General features: G+C 38.8%; 3 protein-coding genes across 3 annotated transcripts in view; 2 read left to right on the top strand and 1 right to left on the bottom strand.

The window, feature by feature from the left end:
- Nucleotides 1-5,839, top strand: part of LOC124181298 (putative uncharacterized protein DDB_G0277255) — a 15,849-nt gene extending 10,010 nt beyond the window's left edge. The window contains exon 3 of the mRNA XM_046567717.1: nt 5,829-5,839. The gene's annotated coding sequence lies outside the window, so the exon portion shown is untranslated. The remainder of the gene's footprint in view (nt 1-5,828) is intronic.
- Nucleotides 1-24,256, bottom strand: part of LOC124181301 (CDAN1-interacting nuclease 1) — a 47,362-nt gene that overhangs the window by 17,390 nt on the left and 5,716 nt on the right. The gene's annotated exons all lie outside the window — the stretch shown is intronic.
- Nucleotides 187-24,256, top strand: LOC124181299 (neuroendocrine convertase 2). The gene is made up of 12 exons (XM_046567719.1): nt 187-742; nt 10,914-11,018; nt 11,242-11,500; nt 12,267-12,304; nt 14,084-14,160; nt 16,332-16,596; nt 17,523-17,735; nt 18,063-18,163; nt 19,156-19,389; nt 20,036-20,200; nt 21,863-21,980; nt 23,981-24,256. The coding sequence occupies exons 1-12, from the start codon at nt 446-448 to the stop codon at nt 24,143-24,145; spliced, it is 2,037 nt and encodes a 678-aa protein (XP_046423675.1). The 5' UTR covers nt 187-445; the 3' UTR covers nt 24,146-24,256.

The raw sequence follows: 24,256 nt of genomic DNA, 5'->3' as shown, positions 1-24,256 counted from the left end.
CGAAGGGTCGCGGTCGAGGGTGAAGGGGGAGGGAGGGAGGGAGGTAGGAGGAGGAGGAGATGGGGTTGTGTGGGGGTGGGGGTCAAGCTTGCGCAGCTCGCAAGCTCCGCTCCGCGTGCGAATCAATATGGCCACGTGACGTCATCCGGCGCTAAGCGTCGCGGCGGTGAAACGCGTCGGAACGAGTCCCCTGAATCAGATAGGAACCGCCGCGTCGGTGATCCGCCCGCAATGTCGTTCGCTCCTTCGGCAGGCTCGATAAGCACCATCAGCAGCCTCTGATAGTCCGGTTTGAAGCCGACCAGCGGAAGCCAATACTAAAGCGGAAGTCGCAGCTCGACACCCGCATTTCGTTCCAAGACCCGCAGCGTTTCCCGCCTGAGAAACAACGCGTCGCGGATCGCTTGCCGAGGCTGGTGCACGGTGTGGAACTTTATCGTACTGCATGGATCCAGTGGCAAGGGTGACACGTGGCGCCGGGACGCCTGGAAAAGCCGCGGAAATGACGGAGAAGATCGTCCTTAAGCCGGGATCCTTGTATCTACGGAACAGGACTCCTCGAGTTTCAAGCACCGCTGGTATTACCCTGTTTACTATCGTACTGGCCGTTCTTTCCAACGTTCAAATCACACCGGCTGTCGAAGTATTCACCAACTCGTTTCTCGTCAAGATGAGACAACCAGCCGAGACTTTTGTCGCCGACAGCGTAGCCGCCAGAAACGGTTTCGTCAATCTAGGACCGGTGAGTAAACATTCCTGGTCAAGTTCTTTTTAACCCCAAGTCAAAGCATGGAACGTTTGCTGAACTACGGGGAAAATATGGTGTGTTTCGACTCGCAGAGACAGCGAAATATACACCGTATAACGGTTATGCAGTGTTCTCCACCACCATTTTTCACACTGTATATTGTCTGAAAATGATCCTCGCTCTCTATCTCGGTGCCTGCATCAGAGTTCTCAGTCCATTTTTGCCTTCGGGATTCCCTTTAAAGTCAATTTGCACCGGATCGCAATCCCAATGGTTGAAAACAAGTCCGGGAAAATATGGTGTGGACTTGTAGAGACTGCGAAACATACACCGTCTACCGCTATTCGACGATCAATTTCCGCGTTCATCACTAAAATGGTTCTGCACCACCATTTTTCACAGTGTATACTGTCTCAAAATTCAGAGTTTCCGAATGTTTTCCTCACTCACTGTCTTACCGTCTTCATCAGAGTTCTCAGTTCACTTTTGCCTTCTCGATTCCCTTTAAAGATGAGGATAAAGTTACTGAAGTTACCGTAACGATGCGTCTTTGGAAAAAATCGTTACCTCGGAACCTTTAGGAATGTATGAAATTTATCGAACCACGATGAACAAAACGTGCTCTTATTTTGAAAAGCCAACTCTTTCAAAGTGATTTTAAAATTACTCAACAATGATATTTCCTCTTACGTTTTCTTTGCGTACGTCAACGTTACCAGCTTCATTATCGTCCTTAAAGTCAACCTGCACCAGATTTCCTCGAACCTGAGCTTTTTACTGCTCGACACTTGAGTGCGGCGTCCATTTCGCACAGCTGATTATCGTCCTTGGGCTTGTAGCCGAGTTTCGTCTTCTTTTTTTTTTTTTTTACGAACAGCGTCAGGTTTCCGAGGAGCAAATTTCCCGACGGAGCTTTTCCACGATGCAATTTCACACCCTGCAGTCCACGGTCTATGTTTCTTCAATATCAACGTCGTTTTTCACCCATCCTCGAGAACTCGAAATAACCGTTCCAAGGTAGAAAATATTTACCCAAATACCCGTGTCTCATCTTTGTCGTCACAAAGTTCGCAGCTTGTCACAATCGACGTTGAATCCCGGATTGACTTTTTTCGGCCGGGAATCGGGGGAGGTGGGATGATTGATGAACGTTTCCGATTTCACCCTGACCTTTGTAAACGCAGGATACGGAACTCGCGGTTTTCAGGCAAAAACACCTGCGCCCTGCAGGTTTGGAAAGCGAAAGTGCGAAATAACGGGGTTGCTTAAGCGAGAAAATTGCCAGACATGATTGCGGCAGCGGGTGGTTAACTTGTCGAATCAAAACGTGGAGCACATCTGCTGTTTCTGTATGAATGGGAGGATAACGAGCGGCAATTTTAAGACCGACAGCCGTCCCTTAAATAGCTTACAAGCTCCAAGATCCGCCTAAATTTCTTCGCCAAATTCCGCTGGTCAAAACGTGAAACGATCCAAGTAACGTACAGCTTATTGTTTGCCATTTTCCTCGCACCTCTCATTTTTTACCACAACAGATAAAATATAGTTCCGGATTAGAAAAATAAATATCAATTTTTCGTCTGTAACCAGAAAGTATACTACCATTTGTTACCGGTATTAAATTATCCCTCCGGAAGTTAAAAGCTCGATGAATTCGGTCAAGCTCTATCGAAATTAGACTAAAGTTGGGAAATTGGAAAGTTCACATCTTCAAAGATCCTCGTTGCGTATATAATTAACGTACATTTAACCCCGTGTATAACATTTTCTTCAAAGCGAAACCCGTCTCCCGAAAAAGCTTGAAAAATCGCTCAGTCCCTCGGGAACATTCTAGAAATTTTCAAGGTTGTGTTCAAGGAGGTAAAAAACAGTCAACGAGGCCAAAAAACAAACTCTTACATCTCTGTTCGCATTCCTCGACGATGTTCCGTATACGCGTAATTCTCTCCTCGACTATACAACTGTGTAAAATTTCTTAAAGAGAAGAAAAAAGAAAAAAAAATAAATAAAAATTCCCCTAGTTCGTAATTTCCCTGCGCGGATTGGAAGAAAATAAGATAATCCGCGTGGGGATAAAATTGATGAAAAATAATGTTTACAGTCCGGTATACCTAAAAACACTAAACAATGTGTAAGCAATCATGCGTGTAAGTTAATTTCTTGCTTGTTTTTTGCAAAAATTGAAAAAAAAAAAAAACTACTCCGGTCGACCGAAGTTCGACGTCGTTCCGATTGTCGTTTCATCGCTTGTGCGTGAAATCTCCTGGAATTACGTATGGATTCGGGTTGGATTGTTCGAACTAATAGCGAAAAGGGCGCCCGCATGAATAGCCCGCAGGTTTCGAACGGAGACGATAACGCAGGGAGCGGAAACACGTAGATCCTTGTATGGAGATGACGGGGAAATTGGAAACACGTAATTATTCGGCGGTTTCCGACGGTGAGCTTGTCGCCCACTCGACAGTCGACACTGATAATTACGGTGACGTGTATCGCGGGAAATAGGTGTGTACTTATAGGTCGGTGATAACGAAACACCGTAAATCACTATGTTTTTCATATAACGGTTATAACGACTACCTTTCGGGGGGAAAAAAAGATTAAGCCTTGATCCCGGATTTCGACGGGCGATTTAAGGAGCTTCGTTGGCCAAATGTCGATAGTTTTTATCTATTTTATATCCTACGAGGTGGAAAAATCGTATCTCCGAGATCGGAAAATATTTTTTATGCGACAGAATGGTGGTGTGGAAAGTGCAGAAGGATGAAAAAATAGAAACGCGACGACATCGAATTTTTAATCAAGCGATAATTCAACTTGTAGAATTAAAAAGTGTAGAAAGTCGAAGAATGGAGAAGTAAAAAAATAAAAGATATCAGAATTCGTTTTAACGATGTAGAATCTTGTACAGATTTTAAATTTTGCCGTACTATTTTTTCCACCTTTCTATATTTCGTCTTTTTGTACTTACAGAGAATTTTTTGCCTTTCGATAATTCTACGAATTTTGTTTTCGCGTTTTTGAAAATTCCGATATTTTTGTCATTCTATTTATTGGCCACTCTAGTTTTTCACTCCCACACTTTAGAACATATTTACTCTACGGTTAGAAAGTTATTCAGTTTCAAAGAGTACAAAAAAAAATTTTTACTCTCGTTCTTATTCTTCTTCGCAGTTCGTACTTTGTTCCTATCATCCGACACTTGAAGCCTGTTCATTTTTAATTGAACCAAACGAAGAAATTAATTAGATATAAATGCTTCGTTTGAAATCGCTTCTAAACAGTTAAAAATCCAGTAGATTCGATTTCACTCATTTTACTGCGGAAAGTTATTTTATACAATTGGAATGAAACCAATTTTTTCGCTATCACGTTGACGTCATCGAATATTTAATTTTACAGCACCGCACAAACATTGATAATGATTAGAAAAAAAAAAATCGCCATATTGACTTGACCATTAAAAAAAGGAGATAATCGTTCCAGTGACTTTGAAGAAGATTTTAACCCTCTGAGTCGCACATTTTTGTGCCGAGTCAACTTTTAAAACAAGATAGTATTACATACTTTTCGGAGACTTTGATTACGAATCTGAAATCAGATTTTGAAAATTTATGAGGCTGGGTTCAATATGGTGGACAAAAATTTGAAACTGGATCGAATACGTTCAAAAAACTCTGTGCAGGGGTTTTCGGGGTCGCTGATTGGATTCGTCGTACTGAATTTTTAAAATCTGATTTCAGATTCATAATCAGTGAACCCAAAAAAACTAGTAATTTATGTAAAACACGTATACGCGTAGAAGGGTAACTTTTTTGGAAATGATTATTCCTTCATAAGTTTCACAATTTTTTTCAACCAATTTGTTTCTAACGATACCAATTTACATTATATCGCAATAATAACTCTCGAGTATCGAAAACCTATGAGTATAACATCAGAAAAAGCAAAAAAAAAAAAGAAAACCGCAATGAGATATGTTTTCAAAGCTTTCTAATTATACAAAAAAATGTATATAAAACAGGTGGTAAAAATATTAGTCGCTATTACTCAAAGGGTTAAACGAAACATCCATATCCAAGCTTTTGTCTATAATTCTAGACAATCTTAAAGTTTAGTTTTTTAAAATATACTTCGGTAGCAACGTACGACAAACCTCTTATTAAAATGAACAATGTTGCAAGATTGTCGGTCAACGAATCTCCTCAAGGAAAACTATAGATAATTGCGTATTCATCGGTTTAATCGGTCCGTTTTCCACTTCGTCCGTACCCGCATGTGTCACGAGCAGATCTAACTGCGGGTGTCAGGTTCGTTCGCTTCCCAAAATTGCCAATATCGCCGCGTTACGTATCGGAGTTACGCCTGACAACAAGCGTATTCTGTACTTTTAACGCAAACTGTAACCGAATCAGCTGTCATTTACAGAGTCGATCTCCGAGCAATCTTATATATATATGTATATATTCGGAGCAGACTGTATATATACGATGTGTGCATAGAGCTGCGTGTTGAATTTTTTATTTATTCAGGATTGTCGAAGGGCGTTCAAAGGCGGGCTGTTTTCTTCACATTTCTCGAGCTTCGCATCAAAGGTTAAGCCATTTCAGTTCGGAAGAGAAAAAAGTTTGCTTCGTAGAAATGCGGGTCTCTCTTTTTTATCTCTCTCTTTCTTTCTTTTCGATTAACGACGACGACGTCTCGTTAACTTCCGGTTTTTAAAATGCATCGAATCGTTATTCGAGAAACTGGATAAATCGTATGAAATCGTAGTGATTATTATTAGAGAGTAGAATGGAAAAATCTCCTTGCGAAAGGAAGAACGTCAAATTCGGCAAGTTTTTTTTCTCTCAGTTACTCCAGACGAGAATTCAATCTCCGAGGGTTTCTTTTTTTCTACGGAATAATTCGCCGAAACGAACTAGCAATTTTTATCGAATATCGATTTATTGTAGGTACACACATGTAATAATATTCTTGGCCGAATATACTCGGTTCGCATATTTGTTTCCAGTCATCTATACAGCAGGCATTGCAAACGATCGGTTAAATCGTTATTATATTCAAGAATGAAGTCGAGCGGAAGAGCGTGCAAAAAAGAAAAAGGATAATTTGAAAGAACGAATATATTTCCTTATACATATTTTTCCTCCCATCCTTGTTACATATGTATATAAGAACGTATAACGCGTTTATTCAGGGATTTATCCGGGTCAAATAATTTGAATATCGTAACGGGCAGCAATTTCTTATCGAATATATATGTGCATAACGTTAACGCATAATTGTCTTATAAATTATGCGAGTCTCGTTTATCCGTTAACAAATTTCCGGAAAAAAGCAGCAAGTGCAAAGAAATTTCAGGAGAAAATACATTGCCGCCGTAAAAATGGTGAAATGAAGTAAATTGTTTTGAAAAAAAATTTTTATCACGCATTTTGAAAAATTTTGGAATCGATTTATTCAGACTCTAAAAATTGACGTAATTTTGAGAGAGAAAACGATTCCCGTGACTAATGTTGTAACCAGATACGAAAAACAAGAGAGAGAGAGAGAGAGAGAAGTGGGACGAAAAAAGATAGGAATTTACCGCCGATGCTGAAACAGATATCGGATACCGAATTCAATCCCGAAGCAACAGGGTGTAAAATTCTTCAAATCTCTACCTTCCACTCTGACCAGCCACCCAGAAATCCACCCAATTATCTGCCTCCGATCGATGAAAGCTAAGGGAAAGCATTTTCTTCGTCTCATATCTCTTCAAATTTAAATCACGTACTCGCAGTCGAGAAAAAAAAACAAAACAAAAAAAAAAACAAGGAAACGACGGTAATGAAAAAGCTTCCGTGTCGATGGATTTTATTCATTGTTGAAAATCGCGATATTAATTCACAATAGAATAAAAAAAAAAAAAAAAAAAAAAAAAAAACGGTATCAAGAATTACATTAGCAATTAATAAACGCCGAAGATTTTTCAATTTCGACATCTGTTCAATTGGAAAAAAGAAGAGTAAAAGAGAGAGAGAGAGCTTGGAGAGCTTTCTAAAGCTTGGAAAATAAAAAGTAAAAAAAAAAAAAAAAATATATAATTATTACATATATCGGGGTAAGCCAAGTTATAGTACAACGAAAGAAAAGCGTCGGCGGATAGAAAGAAGCGAGAGAAAATGGTCATTTTTGTCCCCGAATCGTCCGGCGCGTTTCAGACCCTAACTGAGAGGGACGGCGATCCCGTTACGGCTCTAGGATTCGGACAAACTGCCGCTCGGGAGCTTTTTCGAGCTTACCGTGGTCCTTACGCTCCCTCGACGACGCACAATGGCGCGATAGGCGCCCACGTCTGACGTCGTCGTCTCTCTATCGTTCCCTCATGAATGTACGTGGGTAACCTGCCCACCGCATAAACGAAAGTGCGTATAATAGCTTCGACTACACTCGATACGATATATCCACACATATGTACACATATGTATACACAACGCGATGTATCGAGTACTCGATAAAGCCCTGCGGTAGTCAGTTTCCAATTTTTTTTTTCTCAGATAGCTAAGTTGAGCGCAAATCAAGCTTTATTGCTGTTTCTGCTTCTTTTTTTTTTTTTTTCGTTTTCGTTTTCTTTTTGTATTTTCTTGTAAATAACTACGGTTCCAATCGAGTCTTGCAATACAAACGGCTTTAGACTGGCCATCAGCCAGACCGCGACTTTTTCGTTCTCACGCTGCAGGTTCCAAGTTCACAGACAAAACAAATGATAGTATCTAACTCGAAATACGAACTGCAAATTCCGATTCGTGATTAATGATTTTAAAAGCCCTCGGATACCATGCTGCATGAAAATAGGACGATTTCTTTTTATTTTGAACCACTACGATCGATCGACAATTACAAATTTTGGAAGTCTGACCTTGGATTCGTTATCGGTGACCCGAAAAACCTCCGCCTACTATTTTTTAAACCGTATTGGATCGCCATTTTGTTTTTATCAGAATACAAATAATTTTAGTTTGTTTTTCAGCTTATCGAATACCTACGCCAAATTTAAAATCCGCATTTCTGACCTTAGATTCGTGATTCAAATCCATTTATCCAATCTTCGGGTGTCATCATTTTTATTTGATTTGTTGGAAATTTGTTACTTAAATAATTGAGAAAGGATCTTTTTTTTCTTCTTTTTCACCTGTAAAACAAATATATGCGTTTATAAATTTGAATAAACGTATAGCGAAACACAAGAGACGAGGAGTTCGAGTCAGTAACGTGAATTCGTAACGAAACGTAACAAAAAAAAAAATCATTATTCTTCTACTTTGAGTTTGCGTAATAAAGTTGTATCAAATAAACTTTTTCTTCCGAATGATCAACATCAAATTATCTGAAATTGAACTTGAATCACGAGTTTTAATTAGTTTACAGCATTCTCTGATACAAATTTCTCAACTCGCTAATAACGTTTATATTTACACACAACTATTGTGCAAAGATTGGATATTTTCTTTTTTTGTTCTTTTTCGAGGGGCTAGAAACCTCCGTAAGTCGTTTCGCGTGTTTTTCTTTTACACCCTTGTTAAACTTTTACTCCCCAAGCCCGGCTCTTTTCGTTATTCAACGTCATCCCTTGAATTTTATTGACAATACAGCGAACCCTCGGCTTTCACGTAACGTCAATTTTATCCGCGTACATCGAACATTCGCGTCTTTTCCTCTCCTCCTCTTTCGCCGTTTCTCTTCATCCCTCGCCACGCCGTCACAAGCAGATTTGCATAAAACAAGAATAATAATAACAACAAGAACAATAAAATAACAGCTAAAGGTCACATTGACTCCCACGTATCTAAAATATGTGTCGCCACGTGACACGAAGCGAGAGACGAGGGGATTGATAAGTCGAAATCCGCAAGAGAAAATGGTAATATAATACAAGCTATGGGGGGTTGGAAAAGTGGTGAATAAATAAAAGGGATAAAACCGACATGCGAATTCGGGATTCAACTCGACGACGACGACACCTACATATGTATATACGTGTATATATATATGGGGCATTCCATGAAATCTCTATCAAGATTCTACGTAGATGTCTCAGACTGGCGTTTGAAAAAAAAACTTGAAACAAAAACCCACACTTTCTAAAACGTTACAAAATTTTTGACACTTGTTAGAAAATGTAGATTTCGTAACTTTGAAAGATAAATAAGAAAAATGAGCTTTTATGTGAATTTTTATCTAAAAAAAAAAAAAGTTTCTTTATTTTCCAGTCTTCTTATTCATCTTTCGAAGTTACGAAATCTCCATCTTCCAACAGGTGTGAAAAATTTTCTTACATTTCATAAGATTTTACGGAATTTCTTCAGTCTTTACAGAAAGTGGATTCCGGATCGAAAAATTCTGATAAAAATTTTGCGATTGCGTCATAAAACGGAAAATGATAAAGCCAATCTGAGACATCGAGGTAGAATCTTGACGGAGATCTCACGAAATTCCCCATACGTGTATATATATACATACATACATACAGTAGGTACGCATACCTTTATCTATATACTTGGGCATATATCAAAGGTGGAATTGCCTGCAGCTGGAGAGAAATTTACGAGGAAATGGATTGCTCGTGTACAATCTCACGCTTCGCACACATTATGCGTGCGCATACGAAGGATTTAGCACGTCGCCAACACATAGGCACGGATATACGTATGTACGATGTACACGCATGCGAGTACCTACCGAACGAAAGAAAGATCGATCTCCGGCATTCACCATTTCCCGATGACGATTGATCCGCGAATTAGGATGCGATGTGTGTACCATGCACGTGCCTATGTACGATATACAATGCACATATGCACATATATACACGTATATACACTTGTGCGTACATAGACGTTGAAACGACGATGATCACGAGTATTGAAAAATTCATTCTGAAAGTGATCGGCAAGGTGGGAGACGGGGGAGAGGATAAAGAAAAAAAAAAGAATGAAATAGAGTGGGACCGACGCTTGCGGATATCAGGCATTGATGGATATGCGTATATGTGATATAAATTTAAGCTTTGGCTCGTGGTACGCATGTGAAAGACAAACGTGCGAGCTTGGCTCACGTGTAGGTATATAATGTGCGCTACATACGCGGACATACGTAGCTTTACACGTGCGATATGTACGCTGGATAAAATGAGGGTTTGATTACGCTGAAACGAATACATATTCATATATATATATATACATATGTATACTCAACCACGTCAAATTAGGAAATTTATAGCTGATGAATGGTTGCACGTGTTATTAACTTCACGTTTCTCTGTTTCGAGGGGGGAAAAAAGGGAGTTGGTTGTAATCACCCCGAAAATGAAAAGTTGACTTTTCATTGGATATCAACGTTTTGAAGTTTAGAGAATCACCTCCGATGACTTTTAGATATACGTCTGTGTGCGTACGTAAGTATGCGATCAATTTTTTTGTACGACGATTACTTCGAGAACGAGTTACCGGATTCTAATGATTTTGATCTCGATCGACGCGGATTTTCCAAATTTAGAACCGATTGGATTATGGTTTTGATCTGTCCGATCCTTTTTCAATTATTTAAGTAACAAAATTCCAAAAAATCATATAAAAATGACGACATCTGAAGATTGGATAAATGGATTTGAAAATTACGAAAATAATCGTGTGACAATTCCTTTTCTCAATTCAATTATCAATCTCACAATAACAGCAAATTTTGGTGTTACAGGATTGATTAAATATTCCCCCATACACATCGTGTACAATATTGCAATAAAATCGAAGGATGTCTCTTTTCGGTTCAATAGGAATAAAAATTGGCCGGTATTTATAAAGAATTGTAGATAAAAAAAATTAATTGATAAAAATAATAGTTAAATAATCAAATTCGTGACTCGCACTTGCCGATTAATTTCTCAAAGTAAAATCGACCGGATCATTATCGCACAAACCGATCGGCGGAGAGAGATTATTACTCGTTCCCAGAGCATGTGGAAGTTACATTCTACGCAAGGGATACGAGATAAGGCAGCTAGGCGATCTTCACAAGATGTAGAGTCAGGACTTGCAATCAGCCGAAAAATCCCCCGGGGACGAGAGCTTCGCCGATTCTCCCTCGCCCTCCTCATCATTCCCTTGTGTAATTTTTTCTCCAGGTTCTGGGCAGCAAAACTGAGTACCACTTTGTCCATCGGGCTCTCCCTCACGCCAGGACCAAGAGATCCGTACCGCACACGAGAAGACTGAAGGTCGATCCGATGGTGAGCGAATTAGTTTATCTTATTTTCTTTCAATTTCATTGGATATTCGGTAGGTTCTTTTTCTACCGATTAAACATTGGACAACATTGTTGATCGTAAGGATCGTAAAACAATCGGCGAAGGTGTTTTTGTGGTAAAAAAAAAAAAAAAAAAGAAAGTGAAATGAAACGTCGAATAAAAACACCTCCGTTCGATCATTCGAAGGTGAAAATTTATCCCTCAGGTTCACACGGCCGTTCAGCAGTCTGGATTCAAACGCGTGAAACGTGGCTACAAATCCTTGAGTATCGAGCAGTTGGTGCCGCTCCAGGAGATGAAAAACTCGGGCAGTCAGGACCCGACCGATCCCTATTTTCAGTACCAATGGTACCTGAAAAACACGGGTCAGAACGGAGGAAAGCCGAAGCTGGATTTGAACGTCGAGGCGGCTTGGGCGCAGGGAGTTACGGGGAAAAACGTCACGACTGCCATCATGGACGACGGTTAGTGGGAGAAAATGCGAAACGATGTTACGCTAAATTTCACCGCGCGTGGAAAGACTGACAAATTGTTCGGGGAAAATGGATCGTCGTTAAACGTGTACGGTGTTTGTACGGGGAATTCCGTGCGTGTCTCGCCATTTTTCATTTTTCATCTAAATTTTTCCTCGACATCGTCCCAGCTCTGAAACAGTGTACTGAACTTTTTTCAGATTCTTTGTGCTACTGGTTAATTGTTTATCGATATTGAGGGTGATTTTGAAAATGATCTTTTTTAAAATTCTCAAATTTTCGAAAACCGTATTTTTAAAAATAAGCAAATTTCTTATCAATTTTTTTCATCGACTAAAACATTCTTTAAATCGTCCGAAAATGCCTGAAAAATTCTCAAAACTTGTGTTTTTTACTTAAAATATGTCTGGACCATTCGAACAATGTTTTAGTTGAACAAATAAAAAAAAAAAAAAAAAATTGAAAGCGTTAAGAAAAATGGGGAAAAATCAGCGCATCATGGGATTGGTCTCAAAAACGTTTGGAATAGGAAAGACAGTTTCTGAAAATTTTTTAGAGCTAAAATAAAGTCCTTTTCAAAATTATTTTAAATATGTATTTATAAATAATTGAGCAGCCGAATAAAAAATCTGAAAATTTTTTTTTCAACAAAATCAGAAACCGCGACGGTCGGACGTTGGTCGGGTTCGCATGGAATTCCTCACACGTTTCCACAAACTTGAAGAAATTTTCACGACACGTTGGTTTTCTGTTCCAGGAGTGGATTACATGCACCTGGACTTGAAGTACAATTATGTAAGTTATACGGAAATGTTTTTGCTAATTTTTGAAATTACAACGCGGTCGGATATTCGGTATCACATACATTTATCAAATTATCATATTTACCAGGTGCAACGATGTCTTTCAAAATACTGCAATTAAAAACGAAAGTACGACAGATATTGGTGGTTAATTTTAAAATCGTTGATAAAATCTTGTAGATTCGTTCGTTCGTTGTGACTAATTTGAAAAAAAAAAAAAAAAAATGTACGTGCTCCAAATTTGGAAGATAAATTTTGATAAAATGTTAGAATCTTTAACACAGACCGCGTCTATCTTTTCGGATGAAACTGACACCACAACTGAATAAAATTTTGTCAAATCAGTGGTTGATTTGCATGATGTGTTGTAATATAGTCGTCGATATTTAACCCCTCCATCAGTTCAATCAACCGTTTTGCAAATTTGACTCGCGAGACGTCGGATGTCGGCTGTGTAGGCACCTACTCGAGTTAAGATAACGTAGCATAATGCAGAGTGACGCGCACGTCCGCCTTAACAAACGAGCCAGAAAGCGTCGCGACGCGAAACGTGGAACGTCAACTAGACGTCCCGCAGGACGCAGCCTTTCATCCCTGCCATATATCTACGGGGCATTCCACGCTAACTGAGCAAAAAAGTTGACCGTGACACTTTTGAATTTCACCAATGATTTTTCCAACGTTTTTACGATCCCTAAAAAAGCTGTGTAATAAAAAAAATTTCAAATTTACTCAATCACTCGTCTTTACAAAGGGTCTTTACCCTATCATTTTTTTAAGTCCATCTGTAAAAACACCGAAATTGATTTTTACGAGAAAGGAAAAAAGATTTAATTCAAAAAAGAAAATGTTTCGATTCGGAAACCACATGTTTTTTTTTTTTTTTCTTGCTTCGTAACAATCAATTTCGGTGTTTTTCGGATGGTTTTAAGATAATCGTAGGGTACAAAACGAGCGATTGAAAAAAATTCGTACATTTTTTTCGAAACATTTTCAAGGATCGTTCAAGGAAAGTTGACAAATATGATGGTCAATCGTTTACTGAGTCGGTGTGGAATGCCCCATATGCGTATATTTATTACAAACGCAACCATTCGTCAATGCTGGTCCATGAAGTCGGGATGGATTAACGATGCTGACGTTTACGTGTCGTCGTTAAGTGGCCGCGTCTCCTTCTCGACGAACCGGGGTTTTTTTTTTTTTTTTTATCTCTTTTCCTTCAATTTATCAGCCTGAGTTTAACCGCGATAAAAGCCGAATAAAAAGAATCCGTCAACTTCTTTTCCACTCCCTAACGCTGACCTCAGTTCAAGCACATCATAATCCTGGAATCGGTGAATTTTCATCACGTTGTAAAAAGATCCGAGCCTCGGAGAGATAGTTTTGTTTCATTTCATTTTACTGGGATTAAAAAACTTTCAAGGGTTTCTTATCGATCTACAGCCAAGCAATTTCACCTCACAAATGCGTAGAGACAAAAGGCTGTTTTTTCAATTTTTTCACGATAAAAATTGCGATATTTTCTAATGTTTTTATCGATGGACGTAATCGAAAGTCGTTTAGGGGTTGATTTTAGATCGAAATTTCCACCAATCGATACCCCTCCTCGATTCCTTGCGAAATTATAACGCAATTCTCTGCAGCTTTCAAGCTCGCTGCTTTCGCTAGGTATTGATTTAAACGTAGGGTAGGTATGACGGGTTTTTTCCTTTTTTTTTTTTTTTTTTTTTTAACTCTCTTTTATTTCTTCTCTCAATCCTTTTACTTTCAGAACGCAAAGGCGTCGTACGACTTCAGCAGCAACGATCCGTATCCGTATCCCAGATACACCGACGACTGGTTTAACAGGTGAGATAATTAAAACGAGAGAGAAACGGGGCTGATTGAAAAAATGGTCAGCTCCAAGTTTCATGGTTCTGCAAAAAAGTTGAGGGGGTGAAAATAGCTCGTGACCTTGTCCGAGCATTTAATCGATCTTGCTATTCGTATGTCACGTCTATATATATATATATGTATATATATATGTGTTGGATTAATCTCTGACGACTAAACGATAATTAACCTTGCGGCTAACGAGGGAGTAAATTAGTAAGCTCGAAGCTCTGCGGCGTTATATAATTGGCCGATGATGGCTTTTTGCAAAGTGTTTACCCCTGCAGGCGCAGTTTCAGAATCCTAAGGTAACATTTATCAAACTCAATACGGCTGTCGGGTTGAAATTCTGAGTTGAAAGGTTCCGAAAGTGCCAGATTCCGAATTTTTTCTCGGTGAAAGTTGTAGCAAAGAAATTCAATTTTTACGAAACATCAAAGTTTTGATTCGTCCGAAGCCTGACGCTCAAAGTTATGAAAGGGCAGAACATCAAAGGACGTAGTTACGACGAGTCAAAGTTCCGAAAGTACGGGAATGAGAAAATGTAAAAATTTGAAACGTCGAAATTCAAAATGATCGAAGATTTTCACTTCTGTGGATTTCAGGCTCGGTGAAATTTCACCACTTTGATCTCTCTTCGTTTTGGATTTTCGATATTTTTACGTTCGCAATCCTGGTCACTCTGATTCTCGGTTTTTCTGATTTTTCACACCCACTCGTTAATTGAACCAGGCTTATATGAGTATATTTTAACTTTCGGAATTTTGCTTTATCGCAACTTTACTTTCGGAACTTTGTTCCATCGCGAGATGAATTTTCGTAATCTTGCATTTCGGAAACTCTGAGCCGTCGGATTTCCGGCAATTCGAAACTTTCTTGTTTCTTCAAAGTTTGATTTCTTTCCTTCAAGTTTCGCATTCTGAACTTTTCAAATTCGAAACTTCAACCCGGCCCCAACGCGTTACACAGCTGATTAGTCCCCAGTTATCGTCTCGTAAAAAAGACAGAAACGTAAGAGAGAAAAACATCTCACGGTGAAAGTTATTACCGTATAATTTTTTTTCCCCAATTTTCATCTTCGTTCCAACTTTTTCTTATTGTCATCAAGAACTTCGCGCAGCTTTATAGCCGCGTCCTTGTGCTTTTATGTTATTATTACACCCTTGTCGCGACCACCGCTGGGCGTCACAATGCCAGAATTAACGCTGAGAGAAATATATATATATATATATACGGTTATAGTGCCCACGATATAAGAAACGTGGAAAAATCCTTGTGCTTATTCTTCTCCCTTTCATATTTCCTTTTCCCCTCTCCCTCTCGGGACTTTTTTCTCGTTATCTCGTTATACTTGGGACGTAATTTCACCCTTGGGACGAAACAAGGCGAGACAAATTTTAAAAATGTAGATTACATCCACCCAGAGCATATATATATATATATATGTGTGTGTGTGTAGGTGCTTATTTATAATGCATAGATATACATATATATATATATATATGTCCACATGTGGATACGTGTACCTATACATGAATTATTCAACAACACGTCGAGTATATTATACGTTAACGCGTTTTGTCGAAAAATTTCCATAGTAAAAAGAATTTCCGGTTATTAATTATACATAAAGGGAAAAATCGTCAGCAGCAACGCGAAAAAAGATGTTTTATATACCGACAGTTGTGAAGGTTGCAAAAATAATTTCATTCGGTCGCAGTTACCGCGTTTTTACAACACGAAATTAAGCAAAATAACATATGTATAGATGCTCAAAACTTACAAATTAAATTAGGTGTTCACAAAAATTGTACAAATCCGAGATTAACAAGTATTTAAACAATTTTTGTCCGTAAAAAAATTACGATGATGGCATCATCGAGATATTTAACAGCAGCGTCTAATTGGTAGAAAACAAAAAAATCATAATAATAATGATTGTAAAAATAAAAGAAATGAAAAGACAAAAAAAAGAGCACAGCCGTTAACTTTGATTTTTGTCCAAATTCAGACAAGATCGTTTACAGTTGTTGTTTAAAAATCTGACCAGCTTGGTTTCTGAAATTTCCTCACGTCGTACAGAAATTCAATATATTGAATCCTCGCCTTTTTGACATTCTTTCGCCTCTTCCGTTCGACCCAAAAAGTCACGGGACTCGATGCGCCGGGGAAGTTGCGGCGGCTCGGGACAACGGAGTATGCGGTGTTGGGGTGGCATACGATTCGAAAATAGCCGGTATCCGGATGCTGGATCAGCCTTACATGACCGATCTCATAGAGGCGAACAGCATGGGCCACGAGCCGAACCTGATCGACATTTACAGCGCATCCTGGGGGCCGACGGACGACGGAAAAACCGTCGACGGACCCAGAAACGCGACGATGCGGGCGATCGTTAGGGGGGTTAACGAGGTGAGTGGAATTTTCATCGAACTTTAAAGAACCGTAGATTTCGGATCAATCGGTCGAGGGAATTGTAGGAATAAATATAATACAACGAGTGCCGAACGCTTGATATTGTACTTCGCGATTGTAACAGAGTCTGTATATCGACTGAGAAAGATGGATTATTATTTGTTTTCTCTCTTTTTTTTTAAACTTTATAACTTTTCCTTGAATCGACTTCGAAATAAGAGCTACCTATCAATCGCAATAAATCCATCGATAAGATACTTTAAACACGCTGTTTTCACGATTCTCACCTCGAAGTAGGAACCTCGAAATATGGATGGATAGTTGGATAGACAAATGGTTAGAAAAATAGTTAGACACAGGTGTAGACAAAACGGACAGAAGGAACAAGCGAGATGATAATTTCTAACAAAACGGAGGCTTCTCGGAATTAAAAGAAAAATAAACAACGTAAAATCAATTTCAAAAATTCGCCCTAATTTTTTTGTAAATTGGAAAATATTTATCGGCGAGAAAAAAGCTTCGATCAACGAGTGAAAAATATACTAACAAAGTTTGTGTAAAAATTTCAGACCGATCGGTTGAGCCGTTTCCGAGAAATCTTTCTCGTCTTCATTGAAAACATAGTTTTGAAAAAGAAAAAAACAAAAAAAACACCCCGCGTTAAAAACTTCAAAAGTACTTTCAAACACTCCGGGTTGTCTTGGAAATGCGCGCGTAACTTGTGAGAATATTTGTCGCACGGGCGTGAAATTTTTTTCTACATTTACTCGAATATATGTAAATTTGAAAAACTAAAAGAGAAAAAAAAAATAATCCATCTTCGAAAAATCCCGACTGGGTTTATAACCGCTCAACGATCGCAACTTAGAATTCCTCGCAACGACTCGAGATTCGGGTAAAAAGGAAAACGCATTGTTGACCAGGGTCGTAACGGATTGGGGAACATTTACGTCTGGGCGTCGGGAGACGGCGGCGAGGAGGACGATTGCAACTGCGATGGATACGCGGCGAGCATGTGGACCGTAAGCATCAACAGCGCCATCAACGACGGTCAAAACGCCCATTACGACGAAAGCTGTTCGAGCACTCTGGCCTCCACTTTCAGCAACGGCGCCAAGGATCCGAACACCGGTGTGGTGAGTGCCACGTACAGAGGGTTCGAAAAAATAACCAAAATATCCCGAAAGCTCCGACTAGAATTTACAAATTTATTTCAACCCCTGAATTCAATGTCGCGTTTAAAAAAAAAAAAAAAAAAAAGAACTCGCAAGAATTTAGGCGTTTCACGTTCCGGGGGATCAAAAAAACTAAAAAAAAACTGTATATTTCAATGTTCACACTTTCTCACATTATATATATGCCTATATAAGCGACAATTGCGTCTCGAAAAAATGTTTAAAAAATTGACGTTATTTTAATTTCATTCAATAAAAAAAAAAAAAAAAAAAAAAAAAAAACATCAGGCGACGACTGACTTGTACGGAAAATGCACAACCACTCACAGCGGTACTTCAGCGGCCGCACCTGAGGCAGCCGGAGTTTTCGCCCTGGCACTCGAGGCTAAGTAAGTTATCATTGTTGTTGTTCTTGTTGTTGTTATTATTCCTATTCTTATTATTATTATTATTGTTGTTGTTATTATTATTCGCGTGTAACCGAATAGACGTAAAAATACGTAGACGTTATAGGGGAGAGATAAAACGCGTGGGAGGGTGCAATATTTCATATATATATATAAAAATATATATATATATATATTACCGGAGCGTTGTTAATTTAGCACAGCTGCAGCATCGGATCGGCGGGTGTTAATTTACCCCGTGACATTTGATCGTATCTTAGGAGATATAGCTTGGTATTTTATTAAAATAATTATCGTGTAAATATATTCCTACGGAGGTTGGATCTTTTGTTTTGTAAGATAATACCGTATTTCTCTTGTCTCGTCTTTGTACAGTGTTAATATCGCGGATACTTGCTATGTATACAAGTTCTCCGTGTTACAGGAGGTAGGGGTGAAACTTTCCCACGGGGGTTGATTATCACCGGGATAATTGAACTCGCCCCGGTTTTACCTGCGCGTAGCTCGAGTCGAGATCTAATCAAGACTGTTTCAACTTGTTTTTTTTTTTTTTTTTCTTTTTTAGAATCTTTGTACCACCTTTTGTAATGTTTCAAGCAATGAAAATAAAAGAAATACAAAACTGGGACTTTGAAAAATTTTACTTTCGAGACACGATGATGAGAGAGAAGAAAAATGAAAACCCTACAATTTTTTTTATCCTAATTTAATTATCGCGGATGCTTTTTCGTTATTATGATTATTATTATTGTTGTTGTTGTTGTTGTTGTTGTTGTTGTTGTTGTTATTGACATCAATTTCGATTTCGTACAAATTTCAATCGATTTGAATCGGAAAATTTTGAAACTTTCTTGCTTTATTTTCTTTTTTGTTAAATCCACTTTCATTTCGGTCCGAATAAAAAATTGTTAATCCGAGTGTGCGGTGTTATAAAGAAAATGTTCCTGATCGTAAACAATGGGAAATCGTTTCAGTCCGCAACTGACTTGGCGGGATATCCAGCATCTGACGGTGCTGACCTCAAAGCGGAATTCTCTCTTCGACGCTAAGGGAAGATTTCACTGGACGATGAACGGCGTAGGTTTGGAATTCAATCACTTATTTGGCTACGGTGTTCTCGACGCTGGATCGATGGTGGCGCTTGCCAAAAGGTGGAAGACGGTACCGCCTCGTTATCACTGCGAGGCGGGATCCGTTTTGAATATGCAGTAAGTCTCGTATTGAAGGAGGAAAAAAAAATAAAAAAAAAACAAAAAAAAAAACGTTTCCGGCAACAATGTTGTATTTTTTGGAATAAAAAATACTTCCAACGAGAAACAAAGAAAGAAGAATAAGCTTGCGAAAAAAAACAGACGGAAAATGATTGGAAGATGTTTTTTTTCTTCTCTCGAAAATCAATTCATATGCCTCTACGATTGCATCACGAACAAATTTATCTTTCCTTTTCTTTTTTCTTCAATTGATATACCGATCAAGAATTCCGGTTTGTTACTTTTCCTTGCGATCGATGAATCAGGAATACTGTTGTTTTTCTTTTTTTCTTTTTTTTACCGTTATTTTTAGATCAATCGATTATTTTTTCCGACCAATCGGTTTTTCCGTGCGCGAATCTTTCATCCGATCGATCGATTAATTAGATATCTTGTTGCAATCGTTGTTTCGATCGATTTATCATTCGTCCCTGTCAGTTCGTAATAAATAATCTATCAATCGATTGATCGGAAAATTTATCGAATAATTGAAACTTGCGTCGATTATTACACTATATAACATAATTATAAATCCGTTATTCTTTTTCTATGATTAACAAAAAAAGAATAAATAAATAAAATGAAAAAAAATTACATCGCGCAGAGAAGTGCCGAGCGATCGATCGATCCTGTTGAAGATCAAGACTGACGCATGCGCGGGAACGGATTACGCTGTGAATTACCTGGAGCACGTACAGGCGGTGATAACTGTGAACGCGACTCGTCGAGGTGACGTCGAACTGTTTTTGACGTCGCCGATGGGAACAAGGTAAAGCGGATCAAAAGCTCAGCCGATCAATTAGCCAGGCAATAATCCCATCCCTTCCTCCCCCCCCCCCCCCCCCCCTCTCCCAGTTTCGCCCAATTTCATCCCCCCAACGGGAGGGGTGAGAAAGAAGATGAAGAAAAACGATCGACGCAAACAGAAATTCGATGACAAAAATTCCCCGGATCCCTCGCTTCTCGACAATTTCACACCGATAATTGGGTTCACCTCGGACAGGGAATGGATTTGTTGAATTTTTACCAAACTATGGAACTTGTGAAAGAAACCGTTCGTTCGATTCGAAGGCTGAACGAAAAAAAAAGGTTAACAAGATCAATAACAATCACGTTATCAACTTAAACAATACATTATTCATTTTGTCAATTCAAAAATTGTCTTTTCGTGCTTTGATCCTAGAACGGTAACGTTATTTATTTAAATTTTTTTTTTTCACCTATTCCGGTAACGGTTTTCTTGTTTTTTTTTTTTTTAAATAAAAAATCATCCGGGCGGAAAAACTCTTTTTCTACTCCCGGATAATGGAAATTGTAATAAACGATCGGTGCCCCTTCCAAACACAAGCTGTCCTCAACTATTGCGGCGCGATATTCAAATTCGCTTGGGATTCGGACTTATTTTTTCGCCCCCCCCCCAACAATCGTTTTAGGTTAAATTCAGATTCCTAGCTTTTTCTCTCGAAACTCGAATATTCGGATCATGATTCACGCAGTTGGGTAGCAACAGCGGTAGCCAGACTAGACGATGAATGATCGAACGAACGAACGAACGAACGAATGAATAATTAATCAGGCGACTTAGCGACGAGGAAGCCTTCAAAGGATAATCTCACGACGTCAAAGGATTCGCAAAAAACCTCACCCTCCCCCACCCCCCCCCCCCTCTCTCTTCCTCTCTCTCTCTCTGTCTCTGTCTCCACGGCGACAGAGGCGCGACTTTGTCGCCTGATCCACCCGACCTTCGCCCCCAGCTGCTTCTCTGATCCCTTTCATGCCCTCGATCAATGAAACCTCCCTTCCTACCCCCGCCCCTTCCCTCCGCCCTCTATTTCTGTCCATCCTCGGCTCCGCCGTCTGGCCAATATATCCCGTTTCTAATTTATTATACCATCAATTAGACTCCCCCCGCATGTTCGCAGTTAATTTCATTTGTACCGAGATGTAACGATCATTTCTTACCTTGCGAAACACCCGCACCGTGAAACCGAATTTCTTTTTTTTTTTTATTCAACACCGCGACGACACATTGGTAAAAAGATTTGACAATTATTCGTTTCTTTCTCCTCCGCTCTGTGTATAGTAAATGAATAAATTGTTAATCGCGAAATTCTGCCAGTGATGAATAAATTGGAACAAATAATCTTATTTCGTTTAATCGCTTTGACCGAGGTGAAAGGTAATTTAATTAAACAAATTTCCGACGATGATGGAAAGAAAAAAAAAAAAGGGCAAACGGATCTGATAAACACCGAAACAACACGGGGACGAGTCGATTCTTGTGATTTGCACGATTCGTGGGTAGAGGAAACGCACAATTTCAACACTTTCCAAGAGGATATAATTCTTCGCAATTTCTTTCTTTTTTTAATTTTTTTCTTACGTACACCTGTACGCAGCAAGAGTGACCGAATGATCGAATGAATTATAGATCGATGATTTTGAGCCGGAGAGTAAACGACGACGATCATCGAGACGGTTTCACCAAGTGGCCGTTCATGACGACTCATACCTGGGGCGAATATCCCCAGGGTACGTGGCTCTTGGAGGTGAGTCGAAATCGTTTCATCTTAGATACTTAAATTTTCCTAATTACCCTTAGGCCAAAGTAGCGAGAAAAATTAAAGAAACGCTGTTTTTTCTTTATGGCACTTCGTGGAAAAGAAAAAAAAAAAAAAAAAAAAAACACCGACAGCCATTTTTAATTCTCATACTATTCAATCGACGAGCTCGAGGCTTCCTTCGTTGAAATTCGTCGCATTGTTTTTAAACAGAATTCAAGCCGATCAAATCAATATTTCACCAATTTTGAATAATCGAATAGTCTGATCCTTAAAAATTCTCACTGTTTTTTTTTTTTGTTCACGAATCAAGTTTTTTTCATTTCTAAAAAAAAAAAATTCCTCGCAATTAATTACACGCACTATTTGCAACATGTTTTGTACACACTTGAGAAAAATTTCAGAGAGTATTTTACATTCCGAGACAGTCCTGAGTTTTCTGATACAACAATTTCCACCCAGCGCTTCAAATTTTCAGAAACTTTCAGAAACTTTGTCGAACTTTTATTGTCGTTACGCGCAAACGTGCCGATTTCTCCCCCTTTGTAGGTACAACTTTCACTTATCTCGGACTGACGAAGCTTTTCAAGTATACTCGTCCCAGTAAACTAACTAACTTCTGTCCCGTTTATACGATTGTGCAAACATCTCGTGTAAATAATATGGCTCTCGCGATTTAGCCGTACGGCTATAGCTGTTTGTATTACCAGTGTTTACATACAATTTCACCGTGCAAGGTTGTACAAACTTGTGCGAAAAGCGTAGGACACGATATTACATCCCTATGTTCTTATTATTATTATTATTATTATTATTATTATTATCGTTATTATCATCATTATAATTATTATCATTATCGTTATGATTATTATACGGAGTTGACTAAACTTTCTGCGAAACTTGTTACGTAATGTAAACAGATATGTATTTACGTACGTGTGTCTTGCGATATTGTTAGTACATTTTTGATGAGCGAGGCGGAATATCGCGAAAGGAGAAATTTCTCTCTGGTTACGAAGTCGGAAACTTTCTGGTTTCAATATCGTACAAATTGAACTTTGTTATTTTCATCATTTACTTCTGTGAATTCGAGTACATACGTATATGATAGATTGAGTTTGAAAACTTGGGGAAGAAATCGATGCTACGGTTGCGTTTATTTTCCGAATAAAAGGGGCGGGGTTGAAGTTCCGAAAGGGCCTGATTCCGAATTATTTTGGGGAGAAACTTGAAGTAGAGAAATCAAACTTTGAAGAAACGACAGAGTTTCGAACGATCGGAAAGCCGATGGATGGATCCAAGTTCCGGAAGGCAAGATTCCGAAAATTCAAGTTACGGTACAGCGGAATTTGGAAAAATAAAGTTTCGATAGAGTGAAATTTCGAAAATTAGAATGTACTCGAACAGCGTAGTTTAATCGACGAGTGGGCGTAAAAAAATGAGAAAAAACCGAAAATCAGAATGACCAGGATTCCGAAAGAAAAAATATCGATAGTCCGAAGCGAAGAAAGATCAAAGTGGTGAAATTTCACCAAGCCGGAAATGCATAAAACTGAAACACTTGGATTATTCGGAATTTCGATGTTTCACATTTTTTAATTTTCTTACTTTCGCACTTTCGAAACTTTCGACATGTCGGAGTTACGCCTTTTCGGAATTTTGTCCTTCCGGAAGTTTGATCGTCGATTTTCGGATCATTCGAAACTTTCATGCTTCTCCAAACTTTCACTTCTTTGCTTCAATTTTCGCCACAAAAAAATTCCAAATTTTGCACTCTCGAAACTTTACAAATTCGGAAATAATTTACCCATACTTTCATTTTGTCTCGATATTTTTCTCTCATGTTTGTAACTTCGAAAATTGTGGGACTAATATCGGTTGTCTGATATTCGAATATCGCTCAAGGCTGGTAGAAACGTATAAAATGTAAAAAAAAAAAAAAAAATGAACCAAAGTTGAAAGTAATTTTGAAAAAATGGCGTTTGCAGGTGAGTTTCAGCTCAAAGGTACCGCAGCACGGTTGGATAAAAGAGTGGACGTTGATGCTTCACGGAACCCGAGAACCGCCGTACACGGGACTTCCGGCAGCCGATCCTCACTCGAAATTGGCGATCGTTAAGAAGGCACACGAGGAGAGATCGACCGGCATATAACGATCAGGCGAATTGGATGATAAACGACAAACGACGAAGCGGCATTACAAGAGAGACCGAAAACATTTTCCCCGACCCCAATACAGCGGGGTTCACGGAACGTCGTTAAAA

The sequence above is a fragment of the Neodiprion fabricii genome, chromosome 4 (genome assembly GCF_021155785.1).
Source record: "Neodiprion fabricii isolate iyNeoFabr1 chromosome 4, iyNeoFabr1.1, whole genome shotgun sequence".
NCBI lineage: Eukaryota > Metazoa > Arthropoda > Insecta > Hymenoptera > Diprionidae > Neodiprion > Neodiprion fabricii.
The sequence above is the reverse complement of the archived record's forward strand: the minus strand, read 5'-3'. Positions and strand labels throughout refer to the sequence as shown.